General features: G+C 46.1%; 1 protein-coding gene across 1 annotated transcript in view; it reads right to left on the reverse strand.

Annotated features, from left to right (window-relative positions):
* The window catches only part of LOC146177830 (Kv channel-interacting protein 4-like), an 83881-nt gene that overhangs the window by 22732 nt on the left and 40033 nt on the right, over window positions 1-21116 (reverse strand). Inside the window, exon 2 of the mRNA XM_084581691.1 lies at window positions 3522-3646. Coding sequence (XP_084437817.1) covers window positions 3522-3646 — 125 coding nt within the window. The remainder of the gene's footprint in view (window positions 1-3521; window positions 3647-21116) is intronic.

Genomic DNA, 21116 nt, shown 5'->3' on the forward strand with positions numbered 1-21116 from the left:
GTCGTTGGTCATCGAATATCATTTCTTATGTTCGTGCTGTTTTTCATTTTCTGCTGGTCATTGTTATCGCATTCGTCACGCTTCTTGCCTTCTATGCCTTTGACGCGGACTCCGGTTTTAACCCTTCATTCTGCATACTTTTTTTTTTCGCCTTGCTTGCTGTCGTCTGGTATCATTCCTCTTGCGGTTTCATCATTTTAGACATTTAAGTGTTTTGCCCCGGGAATGCGTGTTTGCTTATTATACTGGTGTAGAGATGTCAGTTTTGGTTCTTTTTGCCATTGTCGGTTTTTTTTTTCTTCCGGGTGGTCATAAAAGATTTACGTGGTTTCTAATCATGCTTAATATATTAGATTCATGTATCAGAATGCGAATGGGTGTGCGTTCACGTGTGTTAAGGCTTATCGACCTAGAAAAAGGTAAATTTTGACGCGAAATAAAATGCAGCTGTCTGAGGCACTGGCCGTGTCATTCGTATATCTATTTTGTCCTCGTCCTTTGCGCCGTCTTCCGTTGTTTGGGTATTTGGAAGGGTTGGGTATATTTAGTGACCATTCACCTATAGTTGTCGCTGCCGATTATAAAATTGTAGGCACAGAAATTACATGGAAATATTTATTGTTCAGGGGATATTACAAAAAATACACTTCAGCTGTTTCGAAATGAAATAGCCATTACACACTGAGATGACTTGCAACGTTATTCTCCGCCCAATGAGGCATATGACCATTTTATTTCCCCGTTTCGTTCTATATACAGCAATAATGTACTAAATAAACCGAGACGTGCATGGAAGCCCTGGAAGACAACTAAATACTAAATATGATACAGGGGAAAACAAGGCTGTATCACAATTCCCTTGCAAGTCATGACTCAGAAGTTCTAAAATATTTTAGAAATTAAAGCAATTTATTAAACAAGTGTTTGAAACACGCAAAGCGTTATTATTATGCACATCTATGCGACGAAATTACGGATTCTAAGCAAGGTTGGAAAACTTAGATCAGTTCTGCCCTCCAGGCATCAGACAGGAATTTTGCAAATAAAAATAGATGCTCAACAGTACGAGGCAAGAGCTCTTGCAGAAACATTCAATGATTATTTTCCATCATTAATCACAAGTCCTTATAATTCTGGCGCACTGCTGTATTTATCTGCCCCGGGGAACATTCTGTATTCTTGAAACTTACTGACGAGTATGAAGTCTTTAATTTATTTTTGCCTGTAAAAAAAAGCAAATGCGAGGATATACCAAGATATTTTGTTGGGCGAGTTGGTATTATTCATTATTGAGTCAGCGCATGTACTGTGGCTTTCTTGTTTCTTGTCCCTTGTTTTCGTGTTCGCGCTGTTTATATCAATAGCGAGGATATAGAAGGAATAAAAATGCAGCCGGTTAGCTTTGTAATTGATCTCATTGACCCATACAGAACCAATATTTACAACCAAGTTTTGAACAAAGGTCTGTTTTCTGAGAAACTAAAGAATGCTAAAGCGACAGTAGTGTACAAAAGCGGAGAAGAATATAACTTAGGAAATTGTACACCTATCTTATTAATACAAATATTTTTGAAACCTCTCAAAAAACAATCATCATAAGACTCACTAGTTTTTTTTTTTACGCTAATTTTGTTATTCTATTATCGCACTATGGTTTCCGGACTGGTCTATCTACTGAGACAGCTCTACTTTAATAAAAATAACTAATTTTGGGTAATATTGAAAGGAGACAGCTAACGCTAGGACTGTTTGTGGATTTTTCAAAGTCGTTTGACAGAATCAATCATAATATCTCACTCGAGAAATTTTCTTGCTATGGAGTTCGTGGTACCTCTTCGTTAAAAGCTGGTTGACAAATCAATATCAATCAATATACATTGAAAATGAAATGTCCTCACTATATAGAAGTAAGCATAGCGTACCTCAAGGGAGTATTACGGACCCACTGTTTTTCAGTGCATACGTTGTGACCTCGTATGTTTAGATAACACCAAAAATTACGTTATATATGCCGACGACAGTAGTACATTTTTGACAAGAAGCAATAGAAACGACCTTGTTAAAGCCGCAAACATATTCATATACAAACTGTGTAAATGGTAAAGCGCAAACAGTCTAAAAATAAATTGTTCCAAACAAAAAGCAGTTCTCTGTCAAGGTAAACGAAATGACGTTCCCATTATACAGCTGAAGTGGAATAATACTGAAACCGAATTTTCTTCCTCAGTAAAGTCACTGGGTGTCGTTTTTCATTAAAAATGATATGGGATTTGCACACAGGCAGTATAATTGCGCAAAGCGTTAGGTAAGTTGATAAATGTGCTGGACTTTTTACCCGTCCCCTAAAAGCTAATGCTCTATAACACGAGTTTTGTATCTCATCTACATAATTGTCGTTTGGTTTGGGGTAATGACACCAAGAAATCAATGAATAGGTTAGTTACTTTGCAAAAACTGTAGTTCGAGCAATTTCAATTGCTTCATAAAATTATACACTTCCGAAGTATTCCGTAAATACACGATTGCTAAACTTTCTACCGTCAATGAGCATCAATTGTAAGCATCCTTGAAATCGGAAATCCGTAAAAATAGAACATTGCTGCTGCCAACGTACAGATTAACGTGTCATCTCGTTCCCCCCGCGATCATGAATACTGGCACCTTCCACGATCAAATACTAACTATGGTCTCCAGATATATCAAAACTGCCTGCCAAGTACACTGAAACAATATAAGCTAACAGGCGAGCAGCTCCGTATTCTAAAGAAGACAAAAAAATATTTGAAATTACTAACCAGCACTGCACAATCTGACTGTATTTGAACGAATTCACAGTTTCCTTCTTGCTTTTTGCACTTGTCTTAGTATGTATATTTTTCCCAAATATGAAATGATCGCTCCTTGTTATTCTTCCTATTATATATGCGTGTACCGAGCTTCCTAACAGTCATGATAGCTGTGATGTTGTCTGGGGAGACAGGCCAGTCAAACTGCCCTTGGTGAGGCTTTTATCCCGTCATCCTCGCCACACCCCGCACATACCCCGTATATTTGCCGGAAATAAAGTGAAACTGAAGGTCCCAGACGGCGAGATAGATGAGCAGCAGTGTTGCTAAAGAAAAAGGGAAGACGGGGGTCTGTGTGAAATTGTATCAGGCAGGTTGTATTTTTGTGCATGTATGCGCTGTTACGAATAAAGTTAACCACCAAGTGTGTGAAGAAGCAGCAGCTATGGGAAGTACAGAAGCGAGAGCAGCCGTCTTCGCGCACTGCACGTGCGAAGAGGAGGAAGGTCAACTTGAGGCACCGATTACTTTCGCTTTTAAACAGTTAGTGCGATCGAACGGAACCATGTACCCCCCCGATGTGGCTGTTGTTGGCATTGCCTAAGACGATCAACCACGTGCATGCCTTTTCAATACCATTTCTTGAGTGAAAAAGAGAGCACTGACCCCTCTCAAATGCTATCAGATACGGAGCTCATGAGAGCTGGCAGCACGGAATGCCAAACGCTGGCGAACCTGTTTGAATCCTTGGTATATTCTCTTGATTTCGTCCTTGTTGAACTTGGTGGACTTGCATAGGGCACTGATGGTCTCAGGCTTGCAGCGAACCACGGTCATCTCCAGGTCATCGATGGCTTTTTCTGAAACGATACCAAGAGCGATGCGTTAGCATATTTCCCGAAAAGAGGTTTTCTCCCCGCGTACGAGGACAGTTGCATTGTAGAAAAAAGCACCGACTTCCAGGGTTTCAAAACTAAGGTAAAAGAATCGCATGTGTAAAGTGTTCGCGCCGCAAAGATCTAGCATCGCAACTTAAAAAGGAATCTGAAAAAAAAAAAAAAATATCGCACAGTAAGGCTTATTTCATTGGCGCATAAATAAGAAAAATCAGTCATAGCAGCCATTGAGTCATCTATAGTCCTGCCTTCTACCGTGGAGCCAAATTCAGTTTGCATGTTCCTCTACCCTCCACCGTCCTCCTTCCACAGTTCCCACCCGCTATGTGTTCCTCACGTGGCAGCCAGCTGGAAATACCTCCAGTGTCGTTAATAGCCAACAAGGTCGACCCGTCGCCTCCTCCTCCCCCTGTAATTGGACAGGCACCTGGGCACAAAAAATGGATACTTAAATCCAATTTATTTATAGCCCTCCTTCAAAACTAAATTCATTATTCCGTTTAGTTTCCGCCGGTAGACAGCGGCAAGTGGTAATTAAATTGTTTCACTTTACGGTGTTAGTGCTGCCGCTGCTGATTCCGCGGTAGAATACTGACTATATTTCTAAACCAAACCTAAACAACATTCGCTGTAAAAAAAAAAAAAAGGCACGATGTTGCGATGATAAGGGCCCCTTTTGCTTCCAAGGAGCCTAAGGTTGCGTGCAAGGTGCGTGCGTCTTTGCTAGCATACGTGCATGGCCAAGCTCTTAGGTCCAAGTGCAGTCTCTGGCGCGTGGTGGGCAAAGGCTCATTGCCGACTGCAGGGGCATGCTGCGGCGATGTCAAGTGCGCGTTGAACGAACCAGCCTCAGCTAAGTTCGTCGAGAGGACTGAAAGGAAGCCATATACCAAACTAAATACCTTTTTTGTGGTTATATGTAACAAGCATTTCGTACCCTCAATGCCAGACTTATGTAGAGTGCCATCGTGTCCTTTCCGGACACGTCACCATTGTTCTTACACAGCGAAATCTCTAACCTTAGAGCAGCCAGTCCAAACAAGTGTCAGCCTTGGACCAGAGCGCCCATTCGAAACTCGCGCCATTTTCAGAGAGCACGTTACCTCCCTGACATCTAGTCATGTGATTAGCGGAACTACCAATCAGATTATTCGAGGCCGGGGCGATAGCTACACGTCCGATAACGACGCAAACTCGGAATACGTGCCGAGGAAGTTGTCAGACCGGTCAAACTGGTCATCGTTCCAACGCACAGGAGCACTGCAGTGAATACATGCTCGACAGGAATCCTAGAGCGTGAGCTATATACTGGTAGCATTCTTCAAGGTTGCGCTTTCCTCAATTTCACCTTGAATAAGACATCGCATAGCACGATGATGAGGATAATAATAATAATAATAATAATAATAATAATAATAATAATAATAATAATAATAATAATAATAATAATAATAATAATAATAATAATAATAATAATAATAATAATAATAATAATAATAAATTCCGGGAAGCGAAAGCCACAGTATCGGTCACACTTCAAGATGAAAAATAGCGCAGCAAAGGTACACGAAGGTTGGAAGGACGACATGGACAAGCGCTAACTCGCCACTGAGGTTTATTGCTCAAGCACGTAATAAATACCGGTAATTAAAAAAAAAAATAACAGAAAAAAAATCAAAGAGAAAAAGGAAAAAAAAAAGAGAGAGAGAGAGAAATGTCAAAATTTGTGCGTCAGCGAGCCGTCGGTTAACTTGGTAGATTGCGAATTTGATTTCGTAACCTCTACTTTATCTTGACTTTACTTATCTATACTTAGGTGTATCTTCCCTTTTCTTTCTTCCCTCCCCAGCAATGAGTGGCACGTGCTACTGTGTGTTACTGTCTATGACATGACCTAGCTTCCCATTTAGGAGGCTGCTTCTCTCTCTCTGTTTTTTTTCTTTTTTCTTTTCGTTTTTTCTGTTATTTTTCCCAAATGACCGGTATTAATTACGTGATTCAGCAATAAACCCTGCAGTTGCGAGTTAGCGCTTTTCCGTGTCGCCCTTCCGTCCTTCGTGTACCTTTTTTCGCTATTTTCCATCATGAACGTTAACCAACTCGCCCAACTTTCGGCATTACTGTCACACTTCTTGTGTGAACACCTGAATTGCGCCGTACGTAAAATGAAGAAGGTGGCAGTGAAAATGAAAAGAGAGAAACAGGTGTCATAGTAGAGGGCTACGGAGCAATTTCGAACACGTGGGCATCTTTAACGTGCACTGACGCTGCACAACACACGTCCGCCTCCCTGTTTCGCCTCCATGGAAACGTAGCCGCGGGCAGGCGGGTTCGAACCCTGGTAGTGTGCCACCGCGGCGGGCTTGGAAGGCACTACTGTGTCTGGTTCCGGCGTTTCCACCAATCAGATGACTCGAGGTCGGGGAGCTAGCGACACTTTCGATAATGACGCAAACTCGGAATACGGACCCTGAACAGAATCGTAAGGGAAAGAAGGGAAGAGAGGAAACTCTGCCGGTGATTTTAGCTATTTATTTATTGTCTCTGCGCAACTACGTTCATTTCAACAAAGATCCCAACCTGCTTCGGTCATGTCACGCGTGCCTAAGCTGGGCGTGCCGTCATAATTATTATCCAGCAACACAGCAGGTGTACAATAGTGGTGTGCTGTTCTGCGTGGCTGTCGTTAACTGACCACGAAAGAAGACACGACTAGTCGTAGGTCAACACAAGTGCAGTCATCGGAACAAAAGCAGCTGTAAGCACGCCTCAAGGTGAGAAATTCACTATCGAATCTGACCACATTTTACCGTGCGATAACTTGGCGGGTGACAGAACCCAGGTTGGACGAAATTTCCGGAGGCGGCAACGCCCCTCGAAACCTAAGTCGCTTTAGGACGCTCAACCCCTAACACACCAAACCAATCTCATTACGTATTTTGGTAAGTGAGTTTAAACAGGTTGTCACAGAAGCAGACGCGAGCATGAAAGTAACACCGTCCGATAATAAGCAGGAGCCACAATGACTACTAACGCATTTCCAGCACAATGCGGTTGAAAATGCTTATACTCCGTTTCATTCATTAGGTGCAACGCAGCGAAAGCTAAGCAGGTAGTCTGCAAGAAAAAAAAAAAGGAGGCATATCACTACGCGCTCGTTTTGTAGCCGAGTGGTTCCTGCGGTAACGGGCTCTATTCTGAGCATACACGTTTGCAATAACTTGCTTCGCATGCCTAGACATCTTCGCAGTGCGGATCGTATAGAAAAAATGCGCACCGAAGAACCATTTTCTCAAAAAGAAATGCGCAGCGCGGAGGGCACAGCCAGCGCCATCTAGTGGCATAGCTGGCAAGGTTGTGGGGCAGCGAAAACGCGACATGATCGAAAACGACATAAAAAGCATACAAACTCTCTGAATCCAATCCTTTCTCCCTAAAAAGAGGTGCTCTTTATGAAGTTGATGGCAAATGTACTATGTAATAAGCTTGCAGACAAAATAACTAATATTTCCTCTCGTCAAGAGCAGGCACTATTTTTTATCGCGGATGCGGAGAGCACAAACAAGAGCTGTAGCTTTGGCAGTGTTGCACTTGATGTATGAAACGGAGTATAGGGGCGGTGTAAACTGCAACCGCTGGTAGTGTGCAATCGTGTTATACGGTGTGTGTAGAAAAATCGAGTATGAAGAGTTTTTTTTTTTTTTTTTTTTCGAGAGCACATTTAGTTGTTATGTTTCGAAAGTTACAGTGCGAGTGAGGCTTTATATTCGTTTTCGAATTTTATTCAAAATTGTTTCCACAACATCTAATTCTAGGATTATCAGATGAAGATTGCATTGTAGCTTTAAAAGAGGTTACTAATTACTCTGAGTCATGAGTGCGATACTCGTAATACAAAGCTAGAAGTTCGCTACAAAAATAGACGTGAATGGTATAGCGACATTTACAACTGAGAACAAATGGCCGAGCTATCACGTGTATAACCAAAGGAATGTTGCAGAATATAAAGTACCTCAAGACGATATTTTTCTGTTTGGTACGCCATTTTGCGTCATGAATGTATAGTGCGCATAATTATACACATTTTTTCCTCCGAATAATTTTCCCAAGTTCAATTCTTTATTCTTAAATACTTCAATCGCACACAGGATTTTAGCTGGATAATACAAGCAACAAGGAGACAATATTGTCACGTAGTGGTGACGAGGTCGACGACACAAATGAAGGGTCGATGATTGCACAGAAGAAACTCTTTATTTGGGCTGACTTGCGCCCGCAAAAAAACTAAGCAACTCGGCGGCGGCGATAGCAACAAACACGCTCGTCGGTCGTCGGACAAAGAATGCCCGTCACACTCTTCAACGCTCAATTTAAAGGGTGCACAGAACAATCTAGATAGCGTCGCAAACAGCTACCAGCACGGGCTGGAACATTGTGGAAAGACACCCGAGTGGCCGGAACCTTTGAGACAGATCTCGGTGCATCTTTCGCTACAACAAAACTGATAAAGGTGTGACGCGACATCGAACATTAACAAACGATTACGGAACTGATACGCGGTCCAGAATCAGAGTGATAAGCCTGTATGCCGGCGGCTGTTAAAAAACAACAAATACTGTTTGAAGGTTTCGCGGCATTACTCCCCCCTTAAAAAAAACATCGCCTCGATGTTCCAAAACAAAGAAACTTAAACATAAACACTACCACGGATTTTTTTAACGCGCGTAATATGGCTTCAGTCGTACAACATGTACAATTTCTGGGCGTGCGCGTCGTCTTTGTGATGCTGACGTTCCGTCGGGAATGACTTCATAGTCCAGTGGTCCGACGCGGCGAATGATTTTGTATGGCCCAAAGTATCGACGCAACAACTTTTCACTTAATCCGCGACGGCGAATTGGTGTCCAATCCCACACTTGGTCTCCTGGATTGTACTCTGCGTGGAGTCGTCGTAAATTGTATCGTCGTCTGTCGGTGCGCTGTTGGTCTTTAATACGCAGCCGTGCGAGTCGTCGGGCTTCCTCCGCACGCTGCAGGTAGGCGGCGACGTCAAGGTTGTCTTCGCTGGTTACGTGCGGCAGCATTGCGTCGAGCGTCGTCGTGGGCTCCCTGCCGCACACAAGCTTAAACGGGGTCGCTCTGGTCGTCTCCTGGACTGCCGTGTTATACGCGAAGATCACGTACGGCAAGATAGTGTCCCAGGTCTTGCGTTCAGCGTCGACGTAGATAGCGATCATGTCCGCGATCGTTTTGTTCAGGCGCTCCGTGAGGCCATTGGTCTGGGGATGGTACGCAGTTGTTCGTCGATGGCTTGTGTGACTGTATTCCAGGATGGCTTGCGTCAACTCTGCCGTAAACGCCGTTCCCCTGTCCGTGATGAGCACTTCTGGGGCGCCGTGTCGCAAGAGAATTTGTTCGACAAAAAATTTGGCGACTTCTGCCGCGGTACCATTTGGTAGTGCTCTTGCTTCGGCGTAACGGGTAAGGTAGTCAGTGGCCACGATGATCCACTTGTTACCCATAGACGAAGATGGAAAGGGGCCGAGGAGATCCATCCCAATTTGCTGAAAGGGCAGGATTGGGGGCGGAATTGGGTTTAGTAGTCCTGCTGGTCTCATCGGTGGCGTCTTGCGTCGTTGGCACTCACGACACGTCTTCATGTAGTGGGCAACTTCGGCAGGCAGTCGCGGCCAGTAATAATTCTCTTGGATTCGACGCAACGTGCGCGCAAATCCGAGGTGGCCTGCTGTGGGCTCATCGTGCAACGCCTGCAGAATTTCTTGCCGAAGGGTTTTAGGCACTACAAGAAGCTGCGCGGTCTTGTTGGCTGCGAAGTTCTTCTTCACGAGGAGGCCATTGCTTAACGTGAAGGATGACAAATGTCGCCTGAACACACCAGGAGGGGAAGCGGTCTTTCCTTCCAAGTAATCGGCTAGCGCTTTCAGCTCAGGGTTTGATAGCTGTTGTTCTGCGAAACTGCTGGCGCTTACCGGTCCCAAAAAGGCGTCGTCGTCATTGTCCTTCGGGGGGAGCATCGACGGGAGCGCGGGATAAGCATTCTGCGTCGGAATGCTTTCGGCCCGACTTATAGACTACAGTCATGTCAAATTCTTGAAGTCGTAGGCTCCATCTGGCAAGGCGGCGGAAGGATCTTTCAAATTAGCCAGCCAGCAGAGCGCATGATGGTCGCTTACCACCTTGAATGGTCGGCCGTATAGGTATGGACGAAACTTAAAAGTGGCCCAGACGATTGCAAGGCACTCCTTCTCGGTCGTCGAGTAATTGACTTCGGCTTTTGTGAGGGTCCTGCTAGCGTAGGCGATTACTTTCTCCTGTCCGGCACTCTTCTGGACGAGAACGGCTCCTAGGCCCACACTGCTCGCGTCGGTGTGAATTTGGGTCTCGGCGTTCTCATCAAAGTGGCCAAGTACGGGAGGGCATCGCAGGCGGCGCTTGAGTTCGTCGAAGGCTTCTCCTTGCGGTGCTTCCCATTTAAAAGGTACGTCAGCCTTTGTAAGCTGCGATCCGCGAAAAGTTTCTGACAAATCGTCGATAATAAGCGCACAGCCCAAGGAATCGGCGCACAGCTTTCTTGTCGGCAGGCGGTGGGAATTGTGCGATTGCAGCTGTTTTCTCCGGGTCTGGGCGAATACCGTCCTTGTAAACGATGTGACCTAGGAACCGGAGTTCTTCGTAGGCGAAGTGACACTTCTCTGCTTTTAGCGTTAGTCCCGAGGACTTGATGGCTTCCAACACTGTCTGTAGTCGTTTTAGGTGGTCTTCATAGTTTGACGAGAAGACAACAACGTCGTCCAAATATACCAAACAAATTTGCCACTTCAACCCTGCCAGGACTGTGTCCATTACTCGTTGAAACGTGGCTGGTGCGGAGCAGAGGCCAAATGGCATCACCTTGAACTCATAAAGGCCGTCCGGTGTGATGAATGCGGTCTTCTCGCGATCTCTTTCGTCGACCTCAATTTGCCAATATCCGCTCTTCAGGTCCATCGATGAGAAGTACCTTGCATTGCAGAGTCGGTCGAGAGTGTCGTCGATGCGGGGAAGCGGGTAGACATCCTTCTTCGTTATGCTATTCAAGCGGCGGTAATCAACGCAGAAGCGAAGTGTGCTGTCTTTCTTCTTGACCAAAACGACTGGTGCTGCCCAGGGGCTGTTCGATGGCTGGATTACGTCATCACGCAGCATTTCCTCAACTTGATCGCGAATGGCCTGCCGTTCTCGGGGCGATACACGATAAGGGCTTTGGCGCAGAGGTCGGGCGTGTTCGTCCGTTATAATGCGGTGCTTGGCCAGTGGTGTTTGTCGTACCTTCGATGATGACGAGAAGCACTCCCCGTAGCTTCGAAGAAGACTGAGAATCAGGTCTTTGCTGCTGTGGGTCAATGCCGGGTTGATGTCAAATTTGGGCTGACGGAATTGGTCCGGTGCGTCTTCCAGCGTTTGGTCGTGGAGGGCGAATACATCTTTGAGGTCGGCTAATTCGTCGAGAAAAGCGATCGTCGTGCCCTTGTTGAGATGCCGGTATTCTTCGGTGAAGTTTGTTACCAGCACCTGAGCTTGACCTCTCCGGAATTTCGCGATGCCTCTTGCGATGCCAACACCTCGTTCTAAGAGCAATTGGATATTTCCTTCGACGATGCCTTCAGCGGTTTCGATGTTTGCGCTACCTACGCAGACTGCGATGCTTGATCGGGGCGGGACGGTCAATTCTTCATCGAGGACGTTTAGAGCGATGTGTTGCATCGACGTCGTCGTAGCAGGAATGGCTTTGTCTGCAGAGAGCTTGATGAGCTTGGATCGCAGGTCGATGATAGCCCTATGTTCATTTAGGAAGTCTATACCTAAAATCACGTCGCGGGAGCACTGCTGCAAGACCACAAAGCTGGTGGGGTAAGTACGCCCATTTACGGTTATTGTTGCAGTGCATCGTCCCGATGGAGTAATCAGGTTGCCACCTGCGGTGTGAATCAGCGGGCCATCCCAAGCGGTGGTAACTTTTCTGAGCTGAGAGGCTAACGGTCCACCATATGACTGAATAGTCAGCTCCGGTGTCTACTAGGGCAGTGACTCTGCGACCGTCGATATCAAATTCAAGGTCACTTGTTCGCGTCCTCGCATTGCACGTGGGCCTTAGTGTCCGATCTCGGCTCCGTCGTTTCTTCAGGTCATGGCCGGGGCATACCGTTGTTACTTCGCTGGGCGGCGGTGTCTGCTTGCAGTCTGGTCGTGTTGTCGTCGATGACGTCGTGTGGAGCGGCAGTGAAATGGCTGCGTCGTCGTTAGTGGTCGTCGGCGGCGGAGGATGTTCGTCTTTTCGCCGTTGAGCAACCTCACCTCCAAAGGTTGCTGCCTTTAGTCTCCCCTACGGGGGCTAGGAGACCGTCCTTGCACGTAACTGCGGCCCGGCGACGCAAATCGGGCATTGTACGGCGATGGTGATCGTGATAGACGCCTTGGCGACGAGTGCTCTCCGCTGCGCAGGAAGTCGTTGATTTCCTGTGGTCGCTCGCCAGGACGGGGTCGTGGGGCGTCGACAGCGAAACCACGGAGGCCGATCCGCCTGTACGGGCAGTGACGGAGGATGTGTCCTGCCTCACCACAATGGAAGCAGAGCGGTCGGTTGTTTGCTGTCCTCCAGGCGTCGCACTTTCTGGGGCTTGGGGGTCGTTGGTAGGCTTGGCGGGCGGGGGCCAAGGGGCGGCTTTCGGGAACAGGACGATTGCGGCGAGGGCTCGGAAAGTTATCACGTCGGGGCGGAGGGCGACGTAATGCACCAGCGTAGTTCATCGCTGTTGCTTCTTGTGCTGGAACCGTCGCAGCCGTCGCTTCAGGAACGCCCAGCGCCTGCTGAACTTCTTCACGGACGACGTCCGTGAGGGTCGCCACCTGGGGTTGTTGCGATGATGGCAGCATTCGGCGGAGCTCCTCTCGCACGATCTCCCGGATTAGGTCCCGAAGGTTCTCTCCGCTTGCAGATGCGCTGGGGTAGTGGCATGAGTAGTTTGGTTGAAGTGGTCGCTCGTAGTGGCGCATCCGGGTATCCAACGTCTTCTCGATGGTCGATGCTTCACTCTCAAATTCTTCCACAGTTTTCGGCGGGTTCCGGACAAGCCCCGCAAAAAGCGACTCTTTAATGCCTCGCATTAAGAATTTCACTCTGTCATTTTCGGTCATGTTAGGGTCGGCGCGGCGAAACAGGCGTTTCATCTCCTCTACGTAGGCCAGGACGGGCTCGTTTGGTAGTTGAATTCTTGATTGGAGGAGGGCCTGAGCTCTTTCTTTTCTGACAGAACTTGTAAAGGCCATCAAGAACTGTGCTTTGAATATCTCCCAATCCTTGAAAGAAGTCTCGTGATTTTCAAACCAAACTCGGGCATGTCCTTGAAGAACAAAGTAGACCTGCCTGAGTTTCGCAGCGTCGTTCCAACAGTTGAATTCTGCCACACGGTCGAAAAGGTCCATCCAGTCACCCGCATCTTCATCCGATCGTCCATGGAAGCAGGGGGGCTCACGAGGTTGGACGAAAACAACTGGTGCTGTAGGCTGGGCCATTGTCAGCGTCGATGTTTTCCGAGATCGAATGGAGTCAGGCAGCAGACCGTGTTGTCGGGTTGTAGGCCTTGAAGTCGGCGGCTGGCTCGGTGACCTGTAGGCTGGTCTTCCAGGGCGTCAGGAACACGGCTTGGGTCTTCGCTTGAAGGATCAAAGGCAGCACCTCCACCAGATGTCACGTAGTGGTGACGAGGTCAACGACACAAATGAAGGGTCTATGATTGCACTGAAGAGACTCTTTATTTGGGCTGACTTGCGCCCGCAAAAGAACTAAGCAACTCGGCGGCGGCGATAGCAACAAACGCGCTCGTCGGTCGTCGGACAAAGAATGCCCGTCACACTCGTCAACGCTCAATTTAAAGGGTGCACAGAACAATCTAGATAACGTCGCAAACAGCTACCAGCACGGGCTGGAACATTGTGGAAAGACACCCGAGTGGCCGGAACCTTCGAGACAGATCTCGGTGCATCTTTCGCTACAACAAAACTGATAAAGGTGTGACGCGACATCGAACATTAACAAACGATTACGGAACTGATACGCGGTCCAGAATCAGAGTGATAAGCCTGTATGCCGGCGGCTGTTAAAAAACAACAAATACTGTTTGAAGGTTTCGCGGCAATATAACAGGATTACAGACTTCAATAAAAACAGCAATGAAACAAAATAAATCATGCAAACAGCAAAATTGTAATGCTTATACAAATGTGACAGATCGATACGTGAGAAAACAGGTTCAGAGATGGCATTAAAATAGTCTCATTGTCTTGCTTATTGCATTGAATAATAATCCAAATTTCCGTCTTTCCTCTACACCCTAGTCCTGCTTCGATGTCCTCAATGTCCTCAAGGGGGATTAGGCATCTATGAAGTAATGAGTAAGCTTCAATTGATATGCGCTCTTTGTGCTTTTGCTCCAGTTTCTTTCCGCGTAGTTAGACACCATTAGCACACCGTGTTGCCGACGGCGGCACTGGAGTAAGCCCGCCCGCCACCAGTGTGCACGCACTTGATTGGTCCGGACTCGTGGAAGTTCGCCTTGAACGCGCTAGTTGGCGCTCGGTGCCCTCCACATACCCTATGAGTCGGTACCAATTAGAGCGTGCGCGCTGCCGGTGGTGAGCGGACTCCCGGTAATCTGATGACGCAGAAAATAACGCAGTATAAGTCATGCTAAGCCTGACTAATTTCGTGTCATTTGCTTTATCACGATCTTATATGAAACAAACCAAACAACAATTTTATGATATTCAAGAATTCATTCCCGTTCCCAATTCTTGACCACGTCTTTCCTGATAACATCCGCTCCACATATCAGCCTGCCGTTTAGAAGACACCTTTAATAGCTGCGTTTATTGATCGTCTCCTATGGACAGATTGAAGTCACTAAATCGAGTAACAGATGAGAAGTAAAATATTAAAAATATTACAACATTATAAAATAATTTATAGAGCTTTATGTCTTTCCTTTAGAAGCCTAAATCAGTGCTCGTGTCAATCGCAACGTGTAATCCTCCATATTGTGATTATTGCCGCGCCTATTGTAAATAAACGCAGTCACCGCGCTTGCGCCATGGACAAGGTTCCACAGGACATGTGTTGCATTTCTGCATGTTTACAATGTAGCGGCGCCACTCGCCGCCGAATATCGCTGTTATGATTTAGACTGTGCTTCGGACGGCAGAGGAAACGATATCCGGTCGCAGCCTTTCTGTCAGTCCCGATTTGGAGCCGTGACCTTAGCTTAAACTTAATATTCCAAGCCAGGTTTGGTCCCTTCAAAGACCTCAAAATACTGAAATAAATTGTTTATCGTTGAATGAGTTTATTTCAGCACGGGTTTACTCCGGCGATGTTATATACGGGCTATTTTCGACGTGTCGAGAGCAGAAGTAGTTAAAATTCCATTCGGGGGCAAAGGTCATGCAAACTTCTAAGACAGCCTTTTAAGTCGACAAAGCATCCATGCTTTGTCCCCGTCATATCGTTCTTTTTTTTTCCCTATGTTTCCAGCTTGTATCGGCTTGTTTTTATAATGGTGCCAAGCATTGATGAAATAGCAGCGCTAGCAATATTCTTAATATTTAAAGGCGCAAAAAGCACAGAACAAACACAGTGCAGACGGAGGCATGAAGCACCCGAAAACAAAAAGGACTCAAATATTAAGAATTCAGTGTAACCAACGTGCCCAACAGCAAGTTATCTTAAGCTAGCTTTATTGCTTTGTGGTGCGTTCCAGCTGGCAAGACAGGCATCGCCCAAGTAATTAGAAAAAAAAAGAAAAATTAGCACGATCGCTGAGGGCTCTTTCAATCGATGAGACTGGTAAAGGTTTCGCTTCAACCGTCCTTCCTCTCCCGACCGTATCTGCTATTGAGTAGAGCGCTTAGGTGAAGTCGAGTGTTGATATCAAACCGGGCTAGGTGACATGCTTGTCGGTGGACAAGGTCTTCAAACTGGCTCCCTCACATGCTGTCGCTGAGTGTAACCAGGCTGCGGTTTTCCTGAACTCGGCCGACCGCTGTCGGCCGAGTTCTAAAGTTCAGTTTTGCTGCCGAAAGCAAAAATATGCACATAACTTTTGCTTCCGACAGTACATATTGCTACTGGAGATGCTATGTTGATTATTAGTAGTCACTAGTTCTAACTTGTCTTGTTCTCTAAAAAGACAAGGACGACACAGATATAGACAGGGATAGGCGATTTGTCCCATTTTGTGCGCCCACTCCTGATGAGACTGACAGCTAAAATATATATATAAGTAACAATAGTGCTAAAATACATAGTGTGCCCGTACGTGGTTCCATTTACGCCGATAAATTTTACAGCCTCAACATGCGCTTCCCCGAGTGACAGAGCACATTTTCCAACGCAATGGCGTGCTTGGCAAGCAGGTCACGTCGTAGCGGCTTCCTTGGCGCCTTCTACCTCGACCGCGTGGCAGGCGCCATTCCTGAATCTTGTATGAACCGCGTAGGGAGCAAGCTTACGGCGGGAGCTCCTCAATTCCAACTCCCGTAGGAATCCTTTACTAGGAGCGATGCCACTTAAATCCCCCCCCCCCCCCCCCCCCCCCTCTTCCTAGCAAAGATGGGCGGTTCCCATCTCGAGGACCCGAGGCCGGTTGCTGCTTTTCGAGAATACCGCAAACGCATGAACAGTGTCGGTGACACTCAAATTGCGGCATCGTGCGCGCTGGACGGTGTACCAGAATGCGAGCATTCGTTTTTGCGCCAGTGAGAGATGCAATCTTGATAGTGAAGGAGGGAGGACTCCGAGAGGGTGGAAGCAGAAACATTAGAAATGGGAAGAAGGTGACAATAAAGAGATTTACCATGCTGGACTGTACTATAACGCAGATAGGTTTACCGGGCGCCAGGACACACCCAGAGAGCCCAGCTGACGTCATCGGGAAGGGGTGTTTGCGAAAGAAGTTGTGAGTGATTGCCAGGAGCACGTTTTAAAAATAGTTTGGAAATTACAGGGTCTACGCAGAGATTTTAAACTGGGCTTGGACTCACAGAGATGTATGTGCTCAACGGATTTGTCGTAGTTTCAACCCCTGCCAATAAGACACGTCAAATTATATTGGGTTTGTTCCTTTTTTTTTTTTTCTATTCTTGCAACGTCATGATAGCTACGCATACTTTCTGCTGAACTTACGGAAACACACTTCATTTTCCTTCTGAGTGCTTCCCGGTCATAAACACGTGGTCTTTCCCCTCTGCACACTTTTGTGCGAGAATCCTTGTTTCAATGAAGAAAAACAGAACCAAAGCTCGTTCGCGACAAATAAGTGCTTATTTTGTCCCAGTCCTTGTTTTCAGCTGGTATCGTTTCTCGTTCTGACAGTAGACGAGCTGTTGTGTTGATCTGTGCACTGTCTGCCGATGTGCTCGAGTCACAGCCGTGATGTGACAATAGGGCCCATTGCATTAGAGATCATATTTAAATATGCAGCCATCCCTTGCATGGATCAGACCGACTATCCTTAACGCGATAATGATAATGACGTTAGCGCTACCAGAGTCGGCGTGTAAGCCAAAAACCACGGTCATGGTTTTTCCAGATGATTTGCAGCTTCAGGCCAGGCAGTGATATGCGTTTTTTGTTTTTATTAAACAAAAATCCATTTACAAACATACAATACGCACAATGCTTTAGGACCCATATCCAGAGGCTAGTTTCGGGTTCATCACAATATTGTACATTTTAAATGCAGCATGCGAAGACGATACATTGCGTTCATAAAATAAAAAGTCACATTTTTAACAATTTAGAGATAAACAAAAGCAAGCGTGCACAATACACACTTCCTCACAAGAAGAAAAACAATGCACCATAACTTCACATATTCATTAGGAACGTTTTCAAAGATTGCACAAAGTTTCTTTTCAGTTTAATATCGCCAAATCAAAACTCCACTGAACTCTATTAGTCTTTGCCCCTAACTATTGCCACACACTAGTAAGTTGAAATGTTTGGCACTAGCAGCCCTAGTTTCCGTTTAAGGTCTTATAAATATGCTATGTGGAAGTGGGTAATTAATTTCTAAGATTTGGTGAATTGTCTGCGCTACCTTTAAAGTAAATATGGAGTGAAAAGGCAGAATACGGGTTCACTTGAAGAGCGGTTTGCTAGAGTCAGACAATTTTGAAGAAGTAATAATTTTTACCGCTCTCTTCTGTAATCGGATTGCGGGTTCGAGATACATAGAATACGTGTTACCCCATGACTCTATGCAGTACATTAGTTGGCTCTGTATAAAAGCAAAGTAGAGTATGCGAAGGATTGAAAAATCAAAACATTCTCGCGCTTGCAATAAAACATGACATCCGACATCCATAAGTTAACTTTGTGCAAACCTGCTTTACCTAATTTTTCCAGCGCATGTCAGAGTCAAAATGTACACCACGTTATTTGAAATTATTTACTCTTTGTAGTAGCACGCTACTTAAATACAATGCAACACCGTTGTAGTTAACTTTTTCCCCCTTGAACTAAATACAATCCCTTTAGTTTTCTAAATGTTGACCGAAAGACTATGGCTAGTGAACCAGTTAAGGATAATTTCTAATTCTTCATTTATATTATTGTTTAGTTCGTTTATCGTGTCTCCTGTAAATATAAAGCTGTGTCATCGGCTTACACTATTGCTTGGGAATATTTTAATATGGTTGGAACATCCTTGACGTATAACGAGAATAAAATTGGCCCCAAAACTGATCCCTGCGGGACTCCGGTTAACACGACCTCAGAGATTACGTTATTCATTACCACCTGCTGTATTCGGTTTGAAAGATAACTATTGAAAAATTCTGATATTTACCCTCTAAACCCATCCTTATAGAGCTTATCTACAAGAATTGCATGATTAACTGTATCAAATGCCCTTTTTAATCTAAGTACACAACTATAACAATCTTGTTGTCATGGAGGGCTCTGTTTATAGTTTGTGTTAGCACAAGAACGGCGGATCCTGTTGATCTTGCGTAAACCCATACTGACTAGGGGATGTTATCTTGTATTTGGCGATAAACGTCTTTATTTGTATACACAATATTTTTTCAAAGTCTGTATTGATAATACTGAGGACTGAAATTGGCCTATAATTACTTGGATCGGTCCTTTCTGCATCTTTATAGATCGGTACGCCTTTAGCGACCTTTAAGCTCGCAGGATATGTTGAGCTCTCGATAGAGTGCATATGACACCTATTCAGGTGACACCTATTCCTCGATCGACTGTATGACGTGACGACGCCACATGCTGTCAAAACGTTGGGAGGATCTGCCAACTAGGGCTGCCTAGTAGAGGCGGAACGAAAGGATAGGTTTTGATTGTTTGGCTCGATTATGGGGTTTATTGTCCCAAAGTGACTCAGGCGATGAGAGACGCCGTAGCGGAGGGCTCCATAAATTTCGACCATCTGGGGTTCTTTGACGTGCATTGATATCGCACAGGACACGTCGGAGTACACGGGCGCCTTGCTTTTCACCTCCATGGGAAAGCTGATGGAATTCAACTACTCTTCTTGGAGCACAGTAGTTGAGCGCCTAACCACTGCACCACCTCAGCGGGGTGGAAGGGATGGGAATCAACCTTCTCGGCCTTGGATGCTGAGTCAGGCCTTGCAGGCATGCTCGTACGGTTTGTTTAAAATGGGACTTCATGTCGGGCGGTCAGTTATGGCCGTCAGCTAAATAAAGTGGGAGGTTAAGGCTGAGTGCTAATATGAATTTGTGATAAATTAGAGGCATAAGCGCTTGGAAAATAAGTCAGCTGCACCTGCGTGCGCGTTTAGGAGCAACCAAAAGGGGAGCAGCAGCAATTAACAGCAACGTGTCATACTCTTAAGGCGCATGCTTAACTGTCGTCCTTAACTTTAGACAATACGCATTTGTTTTGTGTTTCAACAATGGGCCAGAATTTCGTGGTTTTATTCATACAACTGGATTTCACTGATTATAAGTTATCACGCAATGCTTAATGCAAGCACTTATTCCGGTCCGTATTCAAATTCGCGCACCAGCTTTCAGCGTCTCGTTTCAAGACTTCGCCCTATTTTGTTAGTCTCAAGTCGAACTTTAAAATCCGACCAGAATCGCTACGGCCGCTGAAACATCTCCCCTTCCCTGTTCGAGCTGCATAGCCAATGGGCGGAAGCGAGCCTGTGCCAGCCACAGCCCGCCTATCGGAGAGCGTCAGTCCCTTTATCTCTCCAGATTGTCTCGCACGCCAACAACCAGTGCCCGCACGAGGAGTCCGCACTCTGCCATGGAGTGTGTGCTGAACGAGATTAACTAATAAAAAGCAGCTTCTAAAGAGAGGCGCTTCTGTTTCGGGGAGCGTCGTGAGCGAACACTACACAGCGCGCAAACGCGCCCATTTTCAGTGACGCGTAGCTAACGTGTGAAGTGGACAAGCATTGATTGCGCAGTTAGCGCCACGTTCTCGGGCGCAATAATTGTTCTGCCGAACAAGGCGAGTTGTGCCGGCAAATCTGTCCTGCTGTCGCGGGATATACTCGATGAGGATAATGGCGTCACGGCCAGAGATTCCTTTTCGCGGGTTCTATCAGCCACTGGTCATTCGGGGAAGTCTGTTCACTGGCAGTGAATATCTTCACAGCGCTGAAGACACAAATCCTGAGCTATAATTTGAATTCTTCACAGTGACAGGCATCTGGTTAAATGATTAACATCGTGAAAGACAGGACTACAGGGAACGACGCAAGGAAGCGCTATTTCGCCTCGTTCTATCTTGTTCCGTCTGCCAAGGTGCTACGGAGGACGGTACACAGCTTCAGAAAGCGGTCGTCGAGTACAGGCGGTACCTAGCAGTGTCTCAGTCAAGGTAGCGACAGAGATCTCAGGAGGAGGAGGAGGAGGAAGATGAGGAGGAAAGGCAGGGAGGTTAACCGGTAAAGGAGCTGGTTTGCTACCCTGCTCTGAGGGAGAGGGGTAGATGGGTATAAAAGTTGTGGGTGGGAGAGGGATGGGTGATGACAGTACAGTTAGATCACAGACATGTCACATCACATCACGTCACAGTCATATCACGTAACATAAAAAATCATAGCCTTTCGATCAGTCCTGTGCTTTCTATAAAGCGGAGCAGTGCCTGGGAGGCTTTCACCGCAGACGATCGCCGTGGCCTGGGACCTAGGATCTTAATTTCAGTTAGTGGGCGTCCATCTAGACGCTCCAGCGCTTGGCATAGGCACTGTCTTTCCTCGCTGTATATGGGGCACTCACAAAGCATGTGGCCTATAGTCTCGTCGCACCCGCAGTTTATGCATGCAGGGCTATTTGCAATATCTATCACAAAAGAATAAGAGTTTGTAAATGCTACACCAAC

This window comes from Amblyomma maculatum, chromosome 10, assembly GCF_055883805.1.
Source record: "Amblyomma maculatum isolate TAMU_Amacu chromosome 10, ASM5588380v1, whole genome shotgun sequence".
In the NCBI taxonomy this organism is placed as follows: Eukaryota; Metazoa; Arthropoda; class Arachnida; order Ixodida; family Ixodidae; genus Amblyomma; species Amblyomma maculatum.